This window comes from Strix uralensis, chromosome 4 (genome assembly GCF_047716275.1).
Source record: "Strix uralensis isolate ZFMK-TIS-50842 chromosome 4, bStrUra1, whole genome shotgun sequence".
Lineage (NCBI taxonomy): Eukaryota > Metazoa > Chordata > Aves > Strigiformes > Strigidae > Strix > Strix uralensis.
The window spans coordinates 6,539,300-6,565,187 of record NC_133975.1 but is presented as its reverse complement, the minus strand read 5'-3'; the positions used below and the strand labels follow the sequence as shown (position 1 = coordinate 6,565,187).

General features: G+C 39.1%; 1 protein-coding gene across 1 annotated transcript in view; it reads right to left on the bottom strand.

The window, feature by feature from the left end:
* Positions 1 to 25,888, bottom strand: part of EIF2AK3 (eukaryotic translation initiation factor 2 alpha kinase 3) — a 44,457-nt gene that overhangs the window by 11,408 nt on the left and 7,161 nt on the right. The window contains exons 3-12 of the mRNA XM_074865482.1: positions 11,087 to 11,281; positions 8,986 to 9,116; positions 6,705 to 6,939; positions 6,281 to 6,443; positions 4,782 to 4,919; positions 4,161 to 4,283; positions 3,352 to 3,572; positions 2,896 to 3,008; positions 1,739 to 1,861; positions 330 to 479 (exon numbers count right to left, since the gene is read on the bottom strand). Of these exons, the coding sequence (XP_074721583.1) occupies positions 330 to 479; positions 1,739 to 1,861; positions 2,896 to 3,008; positions 3,352 to 3,572; positions 4,161 to 4,283; positions 4,782 to 4,919; positions 6,281 to 6,443; positions 6,705 to 6,939; positions 8,986 to 9,116; positions 11,087 to 11,281 (1,592 nt within the window). The remainder of the gene's footprint in view (positions 1 to 329; positions 480 to 1,738; positions 1,862 to 2,895; positions 3,009 to 3,351; positions 3,573 to 4,160; positions 4,284 to 4,781; positions 4,920 to 6,280; positions 6,444 to 6,704; positions 6,940 to 8,985; positions 9,117 to 11,086; positions 11,282 to 25,888) is intronic.

Below are 25,888 nucleotides of genomic sequence, written 5' to 3'. Positions count from 1 at the left end.
AAGACGACAAAGATGCCAAAGTTTAAAATTGAATCACCGTAGCAAAGCTCCAACCTCCCAACCACCCAAAGATTCAATTATGGAAGTTAAATTAACTACAAGATGTTTCCTAAGCTGAAAGGACGACCTTAACACAAGAGGACCCAAAAATTGAGAGACACTATGCACAAGTGTGATATATTTGTATGTTGTTCAACTGAAAAGTTGACGAGCTAAGTAAATAACCATCTCTTTCTTGCGTTCTCTCCGTATTCCTGGATCATCTACCAGTTCTTCAGTTCTGTTGATGTACAATCTCAAATTCAATTGTTTAAAGGCCCACAACTTACCTTTCATCTTTTAACCACTGTTCATCCATCTTTTCCTGCCATCTCTCAGGTGGAGCTTCCAGCCACGCATTGAAATACCGAACAATACCCGGATGCTCAAGTTTAGCTAATGCCTTGACTTCCCGCATCACCTTTTCCCGAGCCAGCTCCCTACAATTTGGGGTGAAGAGAACAACAGAGACATGGTCACATAAAGCAACAGCATAGTACAGAATTTTCTGCAAAGGAATGTAATCAAAGTTAGCCCAGTATAAACCAGGCCAGTAGCACTGCTCTTCTACCAAAAGACAGGTATGTCTTAAAGTCCCCAGAGTAACTCCTTTAGGTTAGAAGTGTGGAGGAGCAGTATGTGCTCATAACAGCTATGTCTTTAGTCATCCCTTTTCAAATAATTACAGGCAGCAAAACTGAGAAGAAAAGGTTCATCTTGCTCTCAACTGTTTAGAAGGATAGAAAAAACACCACTAAAAGCAATATTCTACAGGGATGTAGAAGACACTGATGAAAAAGAAGACAGACAGTAACACCTTAGTATTTCTTTAATTGGCATAACATAAGGAGACTGCATAAAGACTATCTCCATTCTATGGACAGGAAAGGAGGTAGCCTGCTATCTTATTGAAATAAATAATCTCTCTTCGTAAGACCGTAACTGGATCAAGTGAAGTCAGATGGTTTTATTTAATGGGTTTGAATACGCTTTGAAAACATGAATTTAGGCTACCTTAAATTTCTGAACAAAATTTTTAATCTTAAGTAGTCACGCTTATTTAAACACATTCAAAAGAAATAGTAATTCTAGATTTCATAGCTTTACCCCCTCCCTCTACTGGCCTGCCTGTTGCTGTTCTAACTTGAGATTTCCAGAAGCAGTGTCTCCCATCTCCCACTAAAAGGAACTGCTGCAAGCTCTGTGTAGGGTAATTCAGCAGCATGGCTTGACCACCTATGACTGAAAGAAAAGGTAGGGGTTGTGGGACCAGAAAATTAAACAAATGGACAAATGGAGTCAGAAAAGCTGGTGAGGAAGAGAGAAAAGAAAGAGAAGGTGGAGTAGGAAGGGTAAGGAGAGGAAGGAGAGAAGCAAATTAACAGCGCTACAAATAACTGGTGCTGTTATCAAAGGCTCTATTCATCAAGGAAATCAATGAAGTTCCCATGTAGCCGCAGCATCCTCACAAGGGTCCTGCTATGCAAGTATTTTAGCCAAGCAGGTCACCCTTCCGCTGTGATTACATATGGCAAATTCTCAATGCCAAAACTAAGTCAACCCCCCCCCATTAAAAAGTATGTCATTCATCCTAATGTAATATCTGGAAAATCAGTTCCGGAACAGATGGTTCAGTGTAGGATGGGATCCCACTAATCATTCATTACTTATTTTTTATCTGAGCAAACTCATTGATTACCTGTTAGGTAAACGGATCCTTTTGATGGCATAGTTGCAGTCATCCACTTTATTTCTGGCCTCAAAAACTACTCCAAAACCTCCACGACCCAGACACTGAATTGGTTCAAAATCTGTCAGATACCTGGGAGGAAAAGGGTGTGAGAAAGGGACAGAATGGAGGGAGGACAGAGGAGAAAAACGCATTATTATAGATAGAAAGTCATTTATGACTAAGAGTGAAGTATTTCTGTACAGGCAAAACATGCTGAGTGACTTGAAGCATTTCTCATCTTTTTTCCCTGTTCACTCACTGAGGCAATCAGATGGTTACCTATTTAGGAGATGGACAGTTGCTGATTATGCATTTATCCAGTGTCTGTCACAGCCCAGCAAGATCCATTATGTAATGAAGTTTTTCAGAATATCAGATTGTATGCTTACTGGATCTTGGCCCATGAGTATGTAGCCTAAATTTCTATACCCAAATTAGGTGGTGACAGTTAAGTATTTTCTAAATCATGATTTGCCTTTAACCCCACCCCAAATAACTATTTCTGCAACTAGTCCTTCTAAGCATCCCCGAAACATCACTGTTCTTAAGTCTCACTACCTTTCTTATTCTTTGCCATTTTATATACTCTATTTCTTACTTTCAGTGAGTTACAAATATACAGGAAATGGTCACATTTTCTTCAGAGTATCAGAACATGCCCCTATTCACTCTTCTGTCTTAACCAACTCCTTCATAACAGCACAAAGGTTTGTTCCAAGTAGAGTCTGCTTATTCTGCAGAGTATATAAATCATCATCTGCTTCCATCTGCAATTGCCTTTCACTGCTTTATTCCATGAAGACAGAAACAGAGGGAGTAAACACTGATTAAGACCTTCAGGAATCAATCCTCCATGTCACGCATCAGCAGGAAATACGAGAGCAACATTCCTGATCACAGGTATCCTGCAGACTCTCTGGGATTGCTTAGACTAATCATAACTGCAATCTCCCATTGGTAACAGGGTGACAGGGTTCTCTGGGTCAGTTCCTGATTATCCTGCGAAGTTGGAGGACTAGGACAAGGGTAGGTAAGAATAAGTGAACACCTACTCTTTCCTCCAGATAGTATTAGTTGTCACACTGACTAAAAACCCTGTACGTGTTGTTTTGAACTGAGCTCACCTTGACACGTATCCAGAGTTCTTGACATCACTCCAGCTGCTGTCTTTAACATCTCCACAAGTGGGCTCATATTTACTATCAGTCTGACACTGTGTTTCAGATTCCTTCCGCAGCTAACAAGGGTTACCAAAACAAGAACAAAAAACAAACCAAAAAATCCTTAAGTACTTGGGATCAGTTTGTACTCCTAGATATGGCATTAAATAATTTCAGTGTAAATATCTCTAAAGACATCAGATACGGTTAAAGCAGTCTAATCTGCTTGCTGAAGCAGTTAAGCAAATTGTACGTGGCAGCTGACAGCCTTCACAGATGGATTAAACACAATAAATTTAGGCTTTTGATTTTGTTATCTCATTAGTGAACTTATTACTACTACTCGCCGCAGACTCAAAACTGAAAGAAAACACTAGAACAATACCTTCTGTATTTAGGATTCAGAAAAAAAATACTTACTCTGCTGTAAGGATGGGGATGGAAAAGTTTGCGTACGATAAAAGTTGTGGCCACAATGCAAAATATAATGGTGCCAACAATTTCTTTCCACCAGTGAAGCAGAAGAACAGGATCTTTTTTGCGAATGTTCTTGTAATTGGTATCATCAAAAAATCTAACAGTGATCTGGGTGCTACGTTTATTTCTCTCTCTCTTGTAGTAGGGTAAGTAATAACCATTATCTGTGTATAAAAGACACAAAGAGGGCATAGATTTACTTGTAGGTAACTACAAAACAATTTTGTCTTCTCACAGGTTTCCTCAACAGACACAGGGTATTTTTATTTGCATACCCCATGATTTTAAATGGTACATAAGCAAATTCAGTTAATCAAGGTTGTGGACTCCACAGCAACCATGTCTCCCAAAGTTTGCCACTTCAGACAGCCTGACCAATAGCTTTAAACCAGAGTATTTTCGATATGGAAAACTTCATACCGCCAGGCTGAGTCTCCAGCACTGTTAGCAAATTCTGAATAAAATAACTCACAAGCTTTATCCACTTGGGCCACTTATCAGTGGCAATGGCAGTACACAAAATACCTCAGCAGTAGCAATTTCTGGCACTCTGATGTACCTTGTGTGGTGCTAATTGTACATACACCACAATCTGGAAATCCTACTTTGGGCAATAATTTCCTAGTTCATTAGATGTTAAAAAAAAAATACACATATTTAAGATCAAACAAATGGTCATTTATTGAATTTCAGATAAAAGGTGGGTAAACCTGGCTATTTGAAAGACTTCAAAATTTGGAACTTCCACTTACCATATGGATACTGCAGAACTGAAAGTGCTCCATTACTATACTCTTCGTGAGAATACTTGTCATTGCTGAGACACTTATCGAACTCATCAGACCCCACCAACACTGGAGTCCTGGAAGGAGAATCTAAGCATAGAAGAGACACAATTTTCTGAACTGTTATAAAAATTCTGTTTTGTAGAGAACTCCAATTGCTTAATCTTAGAAAATGTCTCTTGGACAAGACCATGAGAATCTAAATTAATGCAAGGGAACATTAAGAAGGGAATTTTAAGGTAACAGTTACTTAACACCTCTCCCCCTTGCCAAAATACTAGCTGTGGACAAGTCAATTCACTCATATTCACATCACTGCAAAAAACTTCTTCCTCTTTTTGTTGAAAATTTTGATTTAGAAGACCCAACATTTCATTATTAAAAAGACCTTATTAAATCCATAGTAAAAGAAAGCAGACATGAAACACTTAATTAGAAAAAAATTAAACAATTAATAAAGCACAGAGATAGTTCCTGAACTGGTTTACAGCTGGAAGCATTAGACTAGTTTGAAACATACTGGAAATCAGGAAGATGTCCTGTTTTTCAGAGCTAAGACAGTAAATGAAACTCTGCATTGCTACTTACGGATTAAGGGCTTCCATTTGATTTTGGGAAGAGGAATAATGGCATTATCATTCCTGGATTCCAGAGCCTTTGGGTTGGTTGGGAATTTCTCAGAAATTCTGACTGATGACTGAAGATACAACTGGCCCCTGTACATACCTAAGTAATAAACCAGAGAGCATATTAGTCTTAAGATTTAGTTCTCTTCGCCCTCAGAATAAAATTGCTCAGTTAAAATATGTGATTAAAAACATTTTTTTAAATATTTCTTTATATTCATAGAATGGTTATTCTGAGAATCTGAGATACTGACTCTGATTGCTAGGCTGGATGAATTCACGTAGTATATTCCCTCTGTTCTGGAAAAGCAAGAGATCAGGACATCTCATTTTCACTGTTGGAGAGCTGGTGCTACAGAAAAATGCCAGCAATTTTTAAGAGCTATAAAGCAGCTGGGGCTTTGAATAGGTAAGACTCTTTCAAACTTCCTACCCTTGTTAATGCTGGTACAGACTACTCCTCAACAGCCATTGCCAGGAAGGCTGAAACAATCTGGCTTCTTCCTACTGTTATTCTTTAAGTGTGCAACTGCTAACAGGAAAGGTACAAGGTGTAAAGACTTACAGAAAAAAAAAAAAATGAAAATCTAAGGCCAACAAAGTCTTAGAAAACCAAAGCACATTTACCTCCCAGAAACACAGACAGCTGAGAGGAAGAAGGACCTGGGACCACTCTATTTCAAATTGTCACAAACCACATCAAATGAATTCTGATAGCTGGATGAAAACTTAAGACACATAAAACCTTAACTGAAATTTCCGCATGGTAACTACAGTTACTATAATGAGTGCTGAGGAAAAAATCAATGTGATGAATTAGCAGGCTGGAGGGAGATACTGCTTATTGCTTACCAAGCAATAGGACTGCCTCGTTAGCTATAAACCTATCTGTAAAGGTTTCAAGACTTTCAATCATCTACAGTGTAGAGAAACTACAAAGCAGTGAACACTTCAGAATCAAAATGGAAAAGATTTACAGTTTTGAAATGTTTTGGTTTTGAAAAGGAAAAAAAGGAAAAAAAAAATCAATCTTTTAACTATCACTGCTTAGGCTAAACAGTCATAAATATTAATTCTGCCATAGCCAAAGGTATGCTGCACCTTCTGTAATTGTTAGAATTTCTAAGACGGGTACTCAGAACTCTGGCTTTGAATGACAACAGCAAAGATCACCAGAGCAGGCTAGGAAGAGATGTGTTCTCATCTCTACTTTTCGAAAGTCTTTAAATCAAGTCAAGGTGCCTTTCTGGGATATATATGTTAATGAAGCCTCAATTTTGGGGCTTTAGAAATCAATGTGGGTTAAATTTAACCGCCTTCATTATGCAGAATCTCAGACTGGACATGTTACAGCTCCTCTTAATTGTAATCTACCAGTACAGAAAGATCTGCTTTACTACAACCTCAACAGAAAAAAAAGAGTAACATTTATTACAGAAAATGCCACAGTCGGTTTCTCACCCAAATAGACGCTGGATTCTGTGGCTCCTCTGGCAGCTTCCACAAGATCTTCTTCATCTTCCAGTACTTCATTGTTCGCAGTGTAACTTGTGTCATCAAACAGACTGATTGGAATTACCTTGCCATCCTTAACCAGCCATGCAGAAGCAATTGGAGTACAAAACTGCAGAAGAGAGAGGTAACTGGAAAATTAATGTTGTATTAACTAGATATAAGAACAATGCTAAACAATGTGCATAAATTCCATGGCTTAGTTCTTGTAACAGATGTAGCAGCTCAATGTGAGAACTTCAGTTAAAAAAATTACAAGCAGATGTGTACTTCTTTACAAAGGCAGAACCTGAAACCCAAGATGAAAGACTTTATTTATGATGCTGCAAAACATCTACTTTTGTAACATTTAATATTCTGTCTTTTCCCCTACCTGGTATTCCCATTCCAGATGTCCTCCTCGTCTGTTAAAAGCCATCACTTTCCAGTCAGCTACTGAGACCTTTATCACTGTATCCTTCATCATAGCTTCCTGTTCATCCACATCTGAAATAATTTTTGTTTCTTCTTTGTTCATGTTTGATTTAAAATTGCTCTCTATATATCCTGCTCTAGTTTCAATATCTGGGACATAGCGCAGCTCAAAGTGACCAACACTGAAATTCCACCTTAAAGAAAAAGAGAAAAAACTTTGTAGAAACTACTTGTATATTCCAAGGAAGTCCCAAATCCTCTGTCCAGAAGATTCTTAAATTGAATTACTTATATTTGGCCCATATTTTCACAATAAACTCTCAGACTGTCAGGTGAGCACAACTGTACCAGGAGGGGGAGTGCTAATCCAGAATACAAACCAAACTGAGAAATCTTGTCCAACGTGATGGGCAGTTGAAAAAACAGCTGGTGAAGTAGGGCCAATGGCATTAAAGGGTTAGTATATGGAGAGGGCAATTAAAAATCATCAAGTAGTACAGCTGGGTCTGTTTAGCAGGAAAACATTACGTAGCTGATGAAATCAACAAGTATAAAGCATTTATGAAGCAGCATTCTACACAAGACACGTTTCATTAATAAAGCAGATTTAATTTGAAACATAAGGTTTTCCAAGTGGAGGGAGGGACAATGCTTTTTTTTGTTTGTTTTAATCCCCCACACAACCTAACACAGGATCTGACAGGTATTTCATGAAACCAGGACCACTCATGTCTCACAGGTGAACACCAAAAAAAAGACAACTGTATAACGAACACAGAGTTGTCTTGCACAGACAAAAGCTCTTTAATTTTTGTAAGCCAACAAATTAGGGCAGAAACTTAAAAAATTATTTTCAGAAACAGAAAGAATAATTCTTTTATTTTTTCCATGATACAGCCCAATGCTGTAGAGGAGATACATATGGGAAAGGATGACAAGTTTGTGTCTTGAACAGCAAGAAGGGGGAAAATATTTCTTGAACAGTATGTTTAGGTACCTGAAGTTTCCTAAGACCAGTCTGGCAGCCACTAGGAGCCCAAACTGTCTCCTTAAAGAACTTACACCCTTATGGTAAAATTTTGGCATATTATATGCATTCAGTTGATTTATCAAAAGTTTTTCCTTCTCTGGAATAAAACCCCAGATCTATCCTGTAAACTCCATAGCAGCCATACCACGTCACGAGGAAAGCACCTCTATTTCTGACTATAAAGACAGTTGGATTCTGGTGCACAAGATGTCACACCATGTTTTTGAAAGATGTACAAAGGAAAAAGCACGTTTTAATGACATACGACTCTCTGCCAATATCAGTCTCCAAGAAACACGGAACCCAAGATTTCTCTTTTCAGACATCTGATCTGCTGTTCTATTGGAGTTCTAATTAGGTTCTCTCTGATACACTACAGATGCACAACCTGTCAAATCCCACTGCAAACAGAAGAGGGAGCAGCGGAACAGGGAATGGCTAGTTCTTCACTAAAGGGTTGGGCAGTTACTGTACCTATGGATGGCAACCAGCCTTTGAAACTTGTACTTTATGAAGTGGGTTTTGGTTGTTTGGGGTTTTTTGTAGAATACATGTCTGTATTTTTATAGAAATCTTGATGTATTAAAACTTCAACGTGACAGCATTAGGAAAGTCACAGACTGAACCAGTTTCTACAGCTTGTAAAGAACAGACCACCTACATTATGAAATGAACAAAGTGGACTTAAGAATGGGACTTTTAAAAAATAAGACTAAAGACATTTTAAAATATCAACCTAAAATGAAATCTAAAGACATCAAGTATAAAAAAAAACAGTGACAGTTACCATAAGCAGGTGAAGAACTTAAAAATGAATCAGTAGGTCATAACAAGACGTTTAAACTGTCTCCTTTTGTACAAAAATCAACAGTTGGAACAAACACTAGACTTGTGCAGTAGCCCAGTGATAAACTCTTGAGGTATGCAAGGACAAGGAAAGTAATTTTCATTTGATTGAGAGGAAATAAATGTGCACATATCTTTTCTGTCTAATCATCTATAAAACGGAAGTCCAAGACATTTTTTGAAAGCACTGAAGAGCAAAGGGGTTAGGATCCTAGCCAACTGTCTGGTGCATCCTTTTGGTTAACAACTTAAAACTCCCTTGTGCAACTCCTAGTCTAATGAGAGTAAAAAGAAGATCAAATCCTTAAAACATTACATATTAAGAACTTCTTTTTATTGGATTTCTGAACAACTCTATACTTACTTTTCATTGCCACTGCGTGGTCCAACAGCACGGACTGTCTTCTGGGTTCGATGCAATAGGAGCGTCTCTTCCTGTTCTGTTTCATCGTCATCCCACCGGCGACAGCCCATAGCTGAGCAGATGTACTTCACCTAAGGGACAAGGCAAGAGACTCGCACATGCTTCGAAGTTCTGAAGAACTTCAATACAAACAAATGTAAATCAACAGTAATGTTCAACGCTAACAATCCATACAGCACATTTTTGGCTCGCAGGCAATTTGGAGCTCCGTGACTTTAGATGCTCAACTTGAGGGATGTTGAATAGCCTGGTTTAAGAGATAAGGGCTTTTCAGAACTATTCAAAAGATTCTAGGAAGTCTACAGTTTGGGCAATTTTGACTACCTTCTGACTACATTTTGCACATATTTCTACGTCTAACAGAAGAAATCTTAACTCTATTTTCCCGCTATTTCTACGGATATCCAAAGAACATTCCTACAAGACCCAAAGCATAATTCTTCTTTCGTGCCATATTTGTCTCAGCATAACTCTATCAGCTTCAAATGAATTACTACTGATTTATCTAAAATAGTGTAGAGCCTTCCGCCTTTGCCTTGTCAGCTACTAAAGGGGAAAGAAGACCTTATTTAACTCTCACAGCCACACAGACTTTCCAACAGCCCCAGTCTCAAACAGAATTTGGATTATATGAGCACTTGTATTTTCAAAAGGGAGCTGAACACACTTTCAGGAAGTCTGAATTGACATTAGACTGCCAAAGACAACAGACTGCCCAAACTCTTCATGAGGAAGAGTCAGGCACTATTTCCTGCATGAGGCACCTTTGCTACTATGAGCATAAGCCAGGAATCAAAGTAAAAACCGAAATTTCCACTTCCTGAACAGTGGGGGAGGAGCAGTCTGTTGGTGCACAGTGCCCTCTGCTATCAATGAGGAAATCAAAATGATTTCATGAACTCTTGTTTTCGGTTTATGCTCTTTATCACTAGTGATCCCTCTACACCATGCTATAGAAGGCTTCTAATTAAAATGTATGGTCAAAATGAAAAAACTGATTTTGTGGAAAACTAACATTGGAAGTTTGAAATTTTTACAGTGAATCTATTTTTTTTAACTTGTTTTAAAATGCACCAACATTTCTGATTTAGCAAATGTCTGTTCTTCACTACACAAAGTATCTGCAACCATCTTATTGACATCTGACATTAAGGAGGGGGAGGGGGATGTCAATCCTAGGACTCTGAATAATGCAATTAATTCCTGTGGTTTCTCTAGCCTTTTTTTACTTCTGCATTTTTCAAAATATACAACTGTTAACCAGTAGATTTCACAAGAAAGATACGTTCTGAGCTAGTCAGATAGCAAGCAGTTTTCAACTTAATTTTTGCATATTACTTTAAAACTTAGCAAGAACTTCTAAGAGATAGTAAACTCGCTGACAACTACAAGCCTTAAACTTTTGTATATGTTGAATGTTTTTGTTTTCAACCAGCTATCACTCGTTAGTTGTGAAAAATCTGAAATTAGTTGTGAAAAAAGTCTTTCACCTAAAGCTTTCTTTGATATGCAGTAAGCCAAACAGCAAAGTGTACTTCAAGCAGAGCTATATGATAAAGCTGAACTTTCCCAGCTTGGCAGAAAGGGTCATCCTTCCTTTTTTCCCCCCTCACCTCTGGTCACAAAACCCCTGTTCCTCTCCTTGTGCTGGCTCTGGAACTCCCCAACCCCTCGCTGAGCTGGCTACAGCTAACCCAGCACAAAACTAATCCAATAAAAAGTGAGCAGTTTTCTGTTGGGTTAGCAAGTTGAATCAGCTTAGCAAAGGGTGAGACAAGTGCTAAAGCCAGCACAGGGGATAGGGCAGGAGCTCACAGGCAGGGGGAGATGGCAGTGAGGGACTCAGCCATACCACCTAACTGCACCAGCCGTTAGCCTTACTCCAGCCCACTGCATTTGTTGCCCAGAAAGCTCAAATTCTGCTCTTCTGTGCCATCCAGTTGTATACATGAGCTGTACTGCAGTTTAAATCTCAAGAGCAACCTATTTGCAAGACAGTGCTCAAAACACACATACACAAGGCAACTTTTGAGGCTCTTACCTTCCCTGAGTATGAGCTCAGCCCATAGGTTGTCAAAGACTTTCCCCCAACTAAGACAACGTCCTCGCCAAATTTGTAGGATGACTCGAGAAGAGATTCAACTGTGAAAGGAACTGCTTCCATGCTCTCTCGATCCCGATCCCACTGGAAAAGGTCCCCATCCAAGGAAGGGATTATCATCTTATTTCCAAATACCTAAAATAATTGACGGTTAGCTACCGTTTAACCACAATTCTATCAAAACACACAGATCACAAATGGAAACAGAAACACTATATAAGCAAGTACAGCACATTATATTCCAGTGTCCTATTTTATGGTTTCATATCCCAGAGTCTTATCCAGGCTTATTTTTCAAAGTTATACTGAAGACAGAAAACTTTCGGGCATTCAAATCAAATCTGTATTTCACTATTCTTAGTTAACAGTTCAGTGTGTGACACTTCTTCCACTTTAAGCAAAACATTTTAAAGCTTAATCTGTTCATAGATTAGTATTTATCCGAACTGTAGCAAATACAGGGAGAAGCATTCTTGAAAAGACAGTCATTAGTTGAAGTGCAAATTTTGCAGATTATTTATGATAGTTTCAAGACAATGGCATTGCAGGCAAAGTTCTACTTCATGCTTGTTTTTTTTTCCAGAGCTAGTTTACTGCTAAACACAGAATCAATCATTCTGTCTAGATCAGAAGACTGAATTTGGTTTTAAAAGAAAGGCAGAGGCTGTATGTGAACTCTTTTACAATTAATGACTACTCCAGAATATGCATCCTCCTGTAAAGCAGAGAGCACAATTATCATCGAGGTCAGAGCTCACATTTCACCTCTGCCTTTCCAGACAGTTAAATCTAACTTCTCCTCCCCAGAATGTCTTATGTTTAAGTATACCGTTCCTTTAAAACTTGCCTGGCTTTTTCTTAAACACACAAGTCAAAAAAAAAAAAATCTTCACCAGGATATGGCGTTTCATCCATTACACTGAGATTTTCAAGGAGATCCTAGTTCGGAAGTATGAGTCATTGTCAATGAGTACTAAGGGACTTATTAAGAAACTCATTATCAGCATGATAGACCATAACTAATACTGTGGAGCCACAGTGGCTGTGCCCATCAAGAACAGTGAGAAACTGTAATCCACATAAGATTAGCTTTTGAGGATATGGATTAACACGGAAAATTTTAATGCTTTTTCAGAACCTCTGTCCATTTGGACAGTATCCTACAACATAATTACATTAAATTCAGATACTTTACACATTAGGATTTAAAGACTACTTCTGGTACATGTACATTAGTCACTTCAAACAAAATATTCCTGCTCAGACTCCAAGGCACAGATGTGTATTACAAAGCCATACAAAAGATCCAGAAGGTTTCTGGTTATTATTTCTGGAACCATTATGAGGATCTGAAACCACAAGCTTCTGCATGATTAAAATTCTCTCTAACATGAGACTTTATTCCTCTAACTGGGTCACAGACGAGCAAACAGGGTTAAGCAAAGTTGGGATTCACCTAAACAAGGAGGGAAAGACAAATTTTGTAAATGCATGCATGTCATGACTAATACCTCTTCTTACACTGCTTGACACACCTCATTCAAAGAAAAAATTGAGGCAAGTTACCCGACAATACTGGTGACTGTATTTAAGATCCCTAAAGGATCCAACACCGATGCTTTCTGGCTTTGAAAAGCCTCATGATGACTGACAATTAAAATAAACACTCCTCTCAGGAGCACAATGTGTAATTGAAGAGATGATAAAAATAAACCCCTGAGAGTAACTTGGAAGTTCTTTACAAAGCAAAAGGAGGTATGTTCTTTCCCTCCCAGGTATCTCTACCTTATGGCAAAAAAGGCCAAACATCCTGGAAGAGATATTGCATGGGATCTGTGATGCACAAGAAATGTTGCATTATGGCCTATACCATTGGTGAGGAAAAATACACACACATAGCTCTATATGTATGTTTACAGAAATAAACCAACAGAAAAGCAAAAATTTGTGTGTGTGTGTGGGTGCTGGTTGTGTATGTGTGCCATTTGTAGAAATCACCTGATCAGTGGAAAAGTAAAGCAAACAAACAAGGTTTGCATAAACATTCATATTCAAGAGCAGCCTTGTGATCTTGAGAAACAAAGGCATGCAGATTTTGGAAAATACCTTTTTAAAAACAAAAGATGCCAGTGCCAAAGTTGCAGCTGTAACCATGTTGAAGTATCTTGTTAAAACACTCAATACAGAAGAGTAATATCATAAACTGTTTTTGTCATTTATTCTTTCAGAAATGCATAATAATTTTGAAGACAACTTGGAGCCTGTGCAGCTGTTACTTTGCATTAATAAATCCTCTGTAAGGTTTCTTCCCTGCATATGGTCCAGATACCTGCAAGTAGTTTGGAGGCCCATGCTCACCTCCAGCAATATGAGACATTCCATATATAAATACGAATGAACAGCAAAGGTTCTTTTTATAAGCAGCTTTCCAAATATACAAAAGCCAAACCAGCTCCTGTACCACTGTTTCAGCACACAGAGCCCAAGCCTGGCAAACCCAGCCATCGACTGACTTCGAGTTGGATCCTGCAGAAATTCTACTGGCCATCAGTCAGCTAAATTCATACAGCGTGGTCAAACGAGACATGTGCCAGTGGCAGCCAGACAGCTGTTTGCAAGTTCAGACTTTCAGATACGCTTGCTGGAAGCCAGAACCATAATGGCTTTGTAACACAGTGTGCTCCACGGGCTGCAGACCATCCCATCAGTTTGTGGGGAGGCAGCGGCGATGCAAACTGCCCGGGAAGCACTGCTGAGCAAGGGAGACTCTCAGTGGGCAACTCTGCGAGCTCTGGAGACAGCGTGACACACATCACTTCAGCCTTTCCCTTGTCCTGAAGCTCCAGGGCCTGAGTAGGAAATTTTCCACGAGCAAACAACAGGCAAAACTTCAGCCATTTCTGGAAACCACACACCCAAATTCCCAACACGCATGAAGCTCACTCAGCAATACACACTTGTATACTCCCAAGATATGGGTCAAATCAGGTCATGGCTTGTATGCCTCCAAAAATACCCCAACAGTGGGGCACTGCCTGCTCATCTGTTACAACCTTGGTCCCCATAAGCTGCGGAGGATAGATGAGACCGTTTCGGTCAGCTCTGCTGATCGCCTGCTTGTGCTCCCAACCTTGAGGGTGCCTACGGGAACAGCCTGTCCTGTGTGACATTGGGAAAGAAAGGCTGAAAAAAGACTCAATGGCTGTTGGTGAAAAGGAGCACAGGCAGCAAAAAGAGCTACTGCACTGAAGGACAATGCCAGCGTACGAGCAGATGGGGTTAAACTGACCGTAAATGTAAGCTAAACATTTGGGTTACTAACCACCACAAATGTGGTATTTCACAATAGAAACAGAACAGAGGGGGAAAAAAAAAAATCACCTTAAGGTGAATCTATCTATAAATGGGATTACATGACATAGTGCTGACAAGGGACTGCACCTGATTACCACCAAAGGTGGTCTTTTACTAGAACAGCTTTATTTGAAGAATGGGGCAGGTATGCAAATGTGCAAACTTGCGGGTGCCCACATACGTAACAAAAGGCATTTGTGGCCACTTGTGCTGACATCTTTTAAAAGAGCAGTTTAGCCAGAAGCTTTAGAATGACATTAATAATAACAACTCCTATCCGAGTTATGAAGCTCATTCTCTAGTACATCAGAAGCAGCAAAGGGACTTTCCTTGAAAGTACTAGCAACTAGCATCGGCATGCAGCTCAGGTAAAGGAATGACATCACCCTGTATCTCAAAAGCATTACCTCATCTCCTAATCCAAGGAGTGAGTCACCCAGGCAGTCAGCTGCAAATCTCTTGGCACAGAAAATGTAGGTTACCACGATGCACTTACACATTCCTCTGATCTGTCAATGTAAATAGCTATTTGTTCAGCTTCACTGGTCAGCAATATGGCACATAATTGTTAAGTGGCTTGTCTTTCAGAAGTAACACTTAAAAAAAACCCCACATTAACTATCGAGCCCTAAATGAGACGCTGCTCTTTTGCTCATTAAGAGTTTGAAGCTGAAGTTCTCCATTGGCTCGGCGCAGGGTGCCGCAGCCCTATCAGCGGCGCTGGCTGCTCAATCTCCAGGCCGACGGGTGAGGTAATGCAGTTTCTAAAAAGCCTTCACAAAAAAGCAAAAAGGCATAACGATCCTAAATGGCATACGCTACCAGGGAATTTGCTGTCTAGACTCTTTACTGGAAAGGAGGGCACCTCACGCGAGGTTCCACAGCAGGTTGATCGGTGCAGGAAGAAAGCTGCTGATTTACAGCAGTGGAAAAAAGAAAGAAAAAAAAATTTTGTAAACAGAGATCAAAACAAACTGAAGTACTAAAGCTTCCATGAGCTGTTTAACAGTAAGCGTGACATTCATTTCCCATGCCTAACACTGTTTATCACATGAAGCAAAAATCAAGCCTGCTCACATGCAGGCACATCTGAGACAAGTCTGGTGCCATGACAGTCAATATTATCGTTTTCAGATGGGCTGGACTTTCCAATAACTCCAAGAAAATAACTAAACACAGGTGAAATCTTCTCCTTAGAACAGGAAGTGTTATGTCTTTCTGTTTTTCTAACACTTCAGCTTGTGGTTTTCAAACTCTACTCTTACAATAAACTGTGAGAGCTTCATTCCAATTACTAATTAACTAAGACTAACCTATATAATCTTAAATGATAAGGGTGCCAATTTTTTTTCCTCTATGATTATCTCTACAATAGGATCACTGTAACAAACAGGATCAAAGCCAACATCAGGCATGTTCTTAGGAAAGCTACTTCTCAGTGAGAACTATGTCTTTTAAGCCCCTTTAAAATTAATCTAGGCAACATATTAAAAGACATAAATGGCAGCTTCACTCTAAAGAGTAGAAAACAAGAGTCTGCACAAACAAACCTGGGAAAGAGAAAGCAATTACTGTATGTTCCACATTAAAAAAAAAAAAATCATAGGCATACAGTAATACAGGTATTCCTACTACAAATGTTTACAGATTTTTTCAGGTGAAAGATACATATATATACACACACACACACAGGGCAAGGTCTTGAGATGTCCCAAGCTCAGGTTGGTCTGGAACTGATTTATCGTCTGCCCTTTTTTGATATGCACGTAGGGAAGTATCTGCACAGAGGCAGTGGTTTATGACTTCTTTCCAACATAAGAGGTTATTTCTCCTCTTCAGCTTGGATTTCAGGACGTTGATTCATCTGTTTTCCCTTCAGCTACCTGCAGAAATCCTGAAGTACGGGGTACTACAAGGATGACGGTGTTCTATTACTAACAGGCAAACCCTGATCAAACAGGAGTACACTGGGATGAAAGGGCCAACTAGAATCTAAGGAGACGTTTTTCTTCAAACTTTCTGCAAGGCCCACAACATCACCACTTCCTTAGGAAGAGAACAAAGACCCAGGCACTAGTACAATCTTTTGAAAAACAAAGGCTGTTAAGCTATTCCACTGCCTAAAGCACTGGTAAAAGAGCAAAGTATTCTTCAGAATACAGTGCTGTTCAACCAGCCAAGGAAGACAAAAATTGACTGCAAAGGGGAGTCCATGATTTACATCAGTAAAATTCTGAGACATGTTCAAGGGCAATGAGGAAGCTGAAGCAGGAAATATCAATACACAGGTGGTTGTTTTGTCTAGAAAAAAAAAAAACTTTCCTCCTTGGGAGTGCGGTTACTTCTGATCTCAGCACTACACTTGTTTACTAAATGCATACCTGTTCCTGACTACCTCCTGCTTCTGTTAACACGTGTTATGTGCCCGGAGTGTCTTCAAGACCAGGAGCGTGAGAAAGGCTGCTCTTCAACATCTGATGAAATCAGTATTTTATGAAGCAGTTTATGGCGGCAGGATTATGTGGCCTTCCTCCTCTGAAGAGGTAAGAGCCAGCCCATGCCAGAGCGGCACATCAGAGAAGCCATGAAAATAGGTTTCACCTCAGCCTGGGTGTGACACACCAGAAGGGCACACCAGCTCTGCACAGCAACAGTGAGTGTAGATGTTTCTCAAACTTCAGGATGATTTTTACCATCAGGCTGTATGGCTCACCCAGTAACAGTTCACAGGATCAGTCAAGTGACCAAACCTGGCCCCCTGCTTTTGCCCACATTAAGTTCCTTATGACAGTAGTTTACATCTATTTTGGTCTTTCTTCTCCCTCCACCATGCCCCACAAGCTAGTAGTTTCATTTTTCACTGGTTAGAAAAGCCTGGGCCAAGTCATAGCATAACTTTTGTGGTCCTGTATTTTGTGTATGATGAGCGCATGAAGTGATGTTGCAATCCTCTGCCTGGATGAGTACTAGAGAACTTGTTTGAAAACTCCTTTTTTCTCTCTCTTCAAATCAACACCTGCAGTGTCCTTTCAACACCTTTAATAAATGACTATAGTGGGTATGTCTGTCATGATTCTATGCTTCAGATCTTAAAATCTGATCAGGTATAAGCTACCAGGGTGCTGGTCAAACTGCATTTTACACAAACAGTGTAAAAAGCAACAGACGACAGCAGCACAGTATCTTGAGAATTATTCTCTCCTTTTCAGTGTCAGGGGCACAGTATCTTGTTCGGCTTGAGTTTGCCATTAGAAGAATTAGTCCTACTCTGTCCTCTGCCCTCCATTGAGCAGCCATGCAGGGAAATGGAGGAAGTGCAGTGTGTTAACTAGACAGCCCCAGCTTCAAAAGAGATCAGGTCCCCAGTACTGTTTGCTGTGCAATCAAACAGACCCTTCTTCTGAAGACTAGCAAACTAAAATACCACTGTTACTTTAATCATAGTCAAACAAGACTTGGGGTTTTGACTACAGAGATGCCAGCCTGCTCTGCTGCCATGGTAACAGACTTTTAAAAACTGTTCTCCTTAATAATAATAAAAAAACCCCACAGTGCTTTAAGAAAGACTTTATTTTGACATTATTCCATCCCCCTCTTTAACATGGCAAGTTTTATTAATAAGAAAAGACTGCAACAGTCTTCTGGAACTTAAGAGCAGTCCTTTCTGAGACAAACCAGAGCTGCTGCTACAGAGCCCATCATTGAGCTCCTTAAAACTAATAGCACATAAGGGAGAAGATTAGTGAAGAAAATGAAAATTACCCAAAACCTTGCCTTTTACAGAAACAGGCCCTATACAGGGACTCATTAGCCACCACGTCAAAATTGGTACTGTTCTAGTATTGGGAAGTTTTAAGACGATGTTTTAAGTCCACCTCCACCTCCCCAAAGCTCTCCTGCAGACTACCTGGGCTCCCACAGCACCACCTGGGAGCTAAGTAAAATGCTTCTCTTCAGAGACAGGGAGAATGGGCAATAGCAGAAGCCCATGTCACTTTGGGGGTCCAGCATTTAAGCTGATTTCTCTTGGACCTTGTGTGTTTCTTTCCCTGGCCCTGCCTTGACAGGATTTTTTTTTTTTAAATAAGGACACAGAGTTAAGTGTGTCTTAATTAAGTCACACAGTAACTCCTATGGGAAAAGAGAGCCCCATACAGGAGGGGAACAAAACATGGCACATGCAGTCTCCCCTTTCAGGGGTGAAAAGAAAGTAGAGTGCAGTGACTCTGACAAAGATTAATAGTTACCTGCATATGGAGGCCAAAGTCCAGAAGAAATTCGGAAATGAGATGTCAACGGCTGTGCTGCTAGAGGAATGATTTGTTAAACGGTTTAAAATGCTTAACACTTGAAACAGGCACTTTCTTTTACAGATGAAGATATAGGCTGAAAGTTCGAAAAGGCTTTAGGGCAGAGTAAATAACTTTGTTGTGTATTGGGCAGCTGAGCTCCAAATATCTAAGTTATCCATTCCCTGTGCTGAAACAGGTATTTGTCCAGGCATTAGTAGAGTTGATTCATTTTAATATCTGAAAACACTAGAACTGCTAACAGCTAATACAAAACATGTAGTGTACCGTACGTAATTACATTACAAGCTACTATGAAGATAACTAAACAGAGACAGTGAGCTGATGGTAAATGTCCCTTCCAAGATTTGCAGCATTTGGACCATGTCTGTGAGCATGACAGATGGCAGCTGGTCATAAACATTAGCCCAGAGTGACTCTGAGAAACTTTCCTGGCTTTGTTTGAGGCAGAGCATCACTTGTGAGGACTGGGGAGAGCTCTGATATCATACAAACCACAGGATCTCGTTCTGTAGCTTCCCACGTGTCTCGTAACAGAAGCTGTCATCCTCCCAAACATCCTTACAGTACAAGCGAGAGGACACATGTCAGCACTTTATCAGTGATAACTACATCAAGTGTCAGCAAGAAAGCCATGAAGTGCAGTTATAGGAAGTCTCTTGTTTTCTTAATTGAACAAGACATTGAACTAAGATGACTGTCTTTGAAGATGGGCAGTTTTGATAAATACATAAGACCACTTGTCTAAGCAATAGCCCTACTTGTCATCTCAACAAAAAATCATGATGCTGTGTCATACTGACCACTAACAGAGCTCAGGCATCCTTCTGCAATTCCCCTCCTTCACAGGTTTGCCACTTCACAGTAAAAAGTTTGGTTGCATTGCCTAGAAAAGCACAACTTCTAGCTATCCAAAGATTTTAAAACAATCAGTCTTTTGCCAATGACTTTTTGTTTACTAAACATCATTAGAAGTTTGTTTTCAGGAGAATTATTATATATTTTTGTTTCACCAAGAAAGCAGCAAAGATCTATACTCAGAAATCCAAGCCTGTCACATCTTTATGGCCATGCACACCATGCATATTTCCAGCAACATAAGTGAAAAGAACTGCTTGTGCCATCAGGAATCATAATACATCTATGTAGTTAAAAGCAGTCACATCTATTATCTTCTTGCAAAACACAGGCTCCACTCCCCTTGATAGCCCTAATAAGCCTTCTCTGCCTCAATTGCAATTAGAATTTATCTTCCTTTGAAGTACAATTCTGGACACTCACTTCTTATTCATTATGAGCTTTTCCAGGACCATTTAAGACACTAATATCTCTCTCTACCCGCAGGCAGCACAGGATCACATTTCCTTTCCCTGCAGAGGAATCGAGATGGCAGCTGATAACCAGCTGTGGGATCTCTTAGTACACAGCATTCTCAGTTTTAAACTGGTCACCTCCAACAAAATTGTTGTTATCAATACCCACATCTTGTATTTCATTCAGTACAGTTTAATTCCATTTCTATCATAGAAAACCTGTACGATGAAGAACTGGATAATGTCCCAGTCTTCCTCTACAGGAATGATACCTCAGCTTTCAGAGCATCAGATGGCCCTAAATCTGTCTTGGTAGCACACAAAAATAAGGATCAGCTACAGGACACAAAGAACTCTACTAGTATACTCCTCCAGACAACTAAAATCATACCACCTTCATCTGCAAGGAAACAGATTTTCCCCAGATTAGTCACCTCAATAACAAGTCCATTGATTTACAGCAATTTGGGGGTCCACGTCTGGTCACATCAGATGGAAAGTAACTTTAAAGCATTAGTAGAAATTTTTAAAATTTTATTCTTCATTTTCTGGAGTAAAACTTTGCCTTAGGAAGTTTTGCACACACTTTAAAGCTTAAGAGAACCAAGTTGTTATTGTATATGGAAATCTGATCCCGCTGCACAGCATTTGCTCCTGCAAGCAGCCTGTATGGGGCACAAAGACCCTTCCAAGTGCTAAGCAGGAAGGATTGCGTGTGTTGCTGATGTGTCCCATGCCAGATGTTTTAAGATGCACAAATACATTAAAAGTTAACACTAGGGAGCTAGACAGCACCATTCATTTTTTAGCAGAATCCAGAAAGCCATTTTCTTAGAATGTTTGTGTAGTTTGAAATTAATCTCCTTATTGTTTTGCCCAGTGATTGTTTGCAGAGTCAGAACAGATTTTTACAGGTTTAATAGAAATGCATAATATTCAGCACTGCATTGAACAGCTGCTATAATAACCTTCTAAGTTAAAGTATTCAAACAAGTCTGACTGACAAGTCTTAAGCATTCCCACCCAAGCTCAAAACAAACATATCTCAGCTTTTCATTGGATGATATTTACAGGCAGTGACTTAACTGAAAACTATCTAAAGTAGAAAGCTGTGGACCAAACAAAAACCTCATTTTTATTCAGGCTAATAAAATGCTGCTGCAGGGGTGCCCTAAGTGGTGGGTGTGACTTTCCTAAAACTGATGTCACAAGATTCCTCCTTCAAAGAGACTATTAAATTATTTACCCTCCCCTAACCTCTGGGAGGGCACATAAAAGAATCCAGAAATCGCTATTCAAGCCCCTCAGAGGGCGTTTTGACCTCTTGTCTTGCCCTGACCCGCTTCAGTGTGGGTTTTGCAATTTCTTCTGCACCAAAGTGTAAAAGGCCCAAGGATGAAGGTTACTGAATTTCTTCCCCTGTCCCAAAGCTTCTGGCTCTTCTCTGGCTTGACTGGGTACAGAGTTTGCCTTATCCAATGTGCAGGAAAGTAACAGGCAGTCAATACCTTAAAGTGATTCCCACATGCCTGGACACTTCACAGCCAAACTTAGTATTTCTTTTGGGGAATCAAAGCACTGAAAATTTGAAACTGTTATGATGCTGATAAAGGGAAGGAAAAAAGAAGAAAGATACATTCAATGCTGTACATTAAATCCTGTCACTAGAGGAGTTTTGGACATTTCAAAATCCTTCCCTAACTCACTGCTCTAAGTGTCAGTCTGCCCTCTCTGAAGGGCAAAAAAGGAACAATCTGCTAAAGATATCTGTGGGTTCACTTTGCCTAAAAAGCAGTTAGTTTTCAGCTGACTTCAGTATAAAACTTCTTTGCATCTCCACATTTCTCTGGAGGACTATTCCACAAAAGCATGACACTTATGTCCAAGAAAGACAGATGTCTAAGTTTGTAGAAAAGTTTATTTTATGTGGCTATCACAAAAAATGGCAAGAATTTAATATATACACAATGCAATTCAAGGATACCAAGAGCCTTCAGAGGGATAAGAACATTGACAGATTTTTTGACATGACATAACCCAATTATTTCATTTTTCCAGGATACAGTGGTATGTTTACTATGACTGCTATAAATGTCACCCTGTGGACTGAAACTCATTTTGTCCCATGATCCCCAATCTCTCAAATAAGGAAATAAGATGCTTACTTAGGGATTAATCTGTAACAGCCAAATCATGAGTCAATGCAGTTACTTTTATCAAGTACATCCCAGTGTAGCCTCTGCCCAGAGCACTGAAACTACTATGACTGGAGCTGCCCTGTCAGGCTGAGCTCCCTGCAGCGTTCCTGACTGTGCAAAGAAAAATCACATCAGTCGTGAACATATTTTTAGGCTGTTACTCTCATCATCACCACCAAGTACCCCACTTACTCTTCCCTTTCTCATCAAATATCAGCTACCAGCTTTTTCACAGGAGTATCTATACCATTTATCCAGTCCACAGCAGGCTTTTTTCCTGTGTCTTCTCCAGACTCACACTGTCCCATCAGTCACACTGTCCCATCAGTCATGCTAGACACCACTGGCCAGTCATTTTAATGTACAGGTAACTTCACACTTTCATTTCTTTCATATAATAGATCCTCATAAAAGAGACAGAGGCCCATTAAGTAATTTATATAAAGCTATGCAGGTAAGAGAACACATCACCTTCATTAGTAAACAACTAGTCTCATAACGATGTGCTATGAACCATTTCCAGTGCACGAGAAGCAGTTCTCTATTTTCACTATGATTAAGCATCATTATTTTAACAGGCTGATTCTCCTAAACGTATTCTCTTCTGTCTAAGTACAGACGATGTATTCATTACAAAGCTAAATTTTAAAGAGTAAATGAAAGTGTTTTCATTAAAGTAAGCTTCCTTTTAGAAAAGTTGAGATTCAATGACTTAACCCTGAACTTCAACAGGCAATCTTTGTGTGCAAGTAACAAGAAATCTTGGAGTTGTAAACATACAGCTTTTATAGAGAAGGGCTTTTCATTTAACACAATGGATAGGGAAACAAAGTTTTTAAATTCTTATGCACAAGACTGAAGTGCAGAGTCATACCTTTTCAGCACTGGCACCCTGACCATGATTGTTTATGTTGGAGCTTAAAGCCAAGGAATTAATTTTACCGTTTTAGTTACTCAGACACACAATTAGTAGTTCAGCAGCCTTTCCTTTCTAATTGATCTGTTCACATGACAAATGATGAACATCTCACTTGTCAGTGTCTTAAGCAGTAGTTTCAAGATCTGAAGTGTTTGACAGAGCTGCTGGAACATTTGAAATTTTACTACCTCACTTTCCTCATTAACAAGAGCTCCAGACAGCCAAGCTGACATTTCACAGTTTGGCAAAGGAAGTAACTACAGTTCTATTAAACACTGAAAGTTTGAAGATCTAATGTCTTTTCTTAAAAGGCACTTGGAAATTAAATTGATGCTTTCACACCAGGACCTGGAACTACAGTTCACTGCACTCTCACCCAAGATAGTTAAAAAAACCCTCATCAAAACAATTAAGACAGCAGTATACACTTTCCTCACTCTGAAAAGAACACAAATCTTTAACACTGCAGGTGTAATGCAAAAAGAGTTTCTCATCTGCCATTTCTTGCAAGAAGATGTAATTAACAGCTTACATAATGATACCGTTTTATGATGAAGATAACATTGTGGTTGCAAGCACAGAGACCTTTTTTACCTCAAAAATGTTGGAAGAGGAAGAAAAAAGCCTCAATAGTTAGTTTGAGAGAGTAAAACATAACATGACACATGACCAAATCAGAGAGGAAATACTGTAGAGTGGGGAGATGACAGACTCCGAGACTTTCATGAATTTTTTGACCCAAACACAATTGTCCCAACAATTTTAATGAGGCCAATTACTCACTCTAGTAATGTCTAGATTCACTGCATAGTCTTTCAGCTGATACCGACAGCAGATTAAATATTTAAATATTTATTTTAAACATTTAAATATGTAAATGTTTAAAAATAAATATTTAAATGCTTAAGTGTAGCTTATTTGGAGCATTCATCGATTCTGTTTCTTGTTAAATTCTGTATTAACAGCATTTGTTTACATGACAGTAAGTCTAAAAAGGCCTTTATTCATAACACTTAACAGCTTCTAAAAGGCCAGAATGAAGTTTTACTTCCAAAATTAGTTCTCTCATAGGCTCTGCATCTTAACTGTCAAAATCCATCAGTGTCTTTGGCCACAGTTGTAGAAATGAAACGACTTGAAAGCCTATCTGAAAACTTTCTATATGCATAATAAACGCTTTTAAAAAGTGTATTTTTATGACTCCCACAACCTAACTTGTAGCCACAAAAGGGAACTAAATATTGCATGGACATACTACACTTTTTGTTGTATAAGCACCAACCTTTGGTTTCTACAATCATACCACATCAGAAAAGGATAAAAACTCTGCACAGACCAGTTGAGTGATAAAATCTAGATTTGCAAAAATACTTCTATAGTATTAAATGCTTGCATCCAGGAAACCTTTAAAAACATGGGCTCATGTCTTAATTTGTAGTGAAAAATCAAGCTTTTATTTGCACAGATTTCAAATGTGTTTTATAGCCGGTGGTTCTATTTTCACTGTGGTCATTAGAAACTATTTGCAGCAACAGGTAAGAGATCAGTATTTTAAGTATCTAGTACTGAAGGCATGTGTGAAAGACCACAGTTTATAACTGACACCTTCCTCTTTACAGTTCTCTTTTCAGTTTTTGTATTCTTTTCAATTCTGCTCTACAATATATTTCTTGGGGGAAAGGTCTTCTTTTCTACAGTGTTTTTTCTTAAGCATAAAAATGCATCTGAACAAGTCTCAAAAAATTACATCCATAAATAAAATTATCTCTAAGAAACAAAAGAACATGAGTTAACATTCACATTACTTTTGCAATCTGAGATACTTATTACTAGCTCTCATACTTACACTACTAAAGCAACAGACCAAGTCTTTCCTTAGACTTCTTTATACCAAAACAGAGGTCATGTAAACAGACAGCAACAAAGAACCACAAGCAAGAAGCTCAAACCTGAATTCAACTTTCATTCTCTAATGCTCATCATGCAAAAACATGATATAGGACTGGCCATCAAATCCAACCATCCACAACAGTGAAGGACCGTGCACTTTGTCATCACCACAAACTACCTCTTAGTTGGTATATTTATTCCTCCTAATTCTAGGAGACAATGACTCATGGATCTCACTTCCAGAAAAAAAAGCAAAAAATTTCCTTTTGATTTCTAGCCTAAGTTTATTCAAAGTGATGGTGGAAATAGCACCAAACAAGAAATTTAACTCCAGATTTCCTTCTTACAGTTCATCAGCAAGAAGCGATGCAACCCTTTACCACTCAGTACTTCAGGGTGACCTTCAGCACTGTTTCACTGCTAACACGTCCTATTCCACAGGCAGCCTGCTTATCTAGTATAAAAAAAAAGATCCTTTGTTCATTTGTTAAGTCACAAGGACTTTTGCTTTTCTCGAGGGAAAAAAAAAGCCAGTACTTGCCAAAACATACTCTAGTAATACAAAGCAGATGAACCTTTAATTTGCTTCAAATTACAAGTAACTTGTTTCCAATCAGCATTACATACAATTCCCAAACTCAGTTACATCATCTAGTTTGATAGTTATCGCATACGTCAATCACAAGACTAAAATGCTGACACATTCTAGTTTGAAATGGCAACATGATGTAAGCACTCCAAAAAAAAGTTTGAGAATA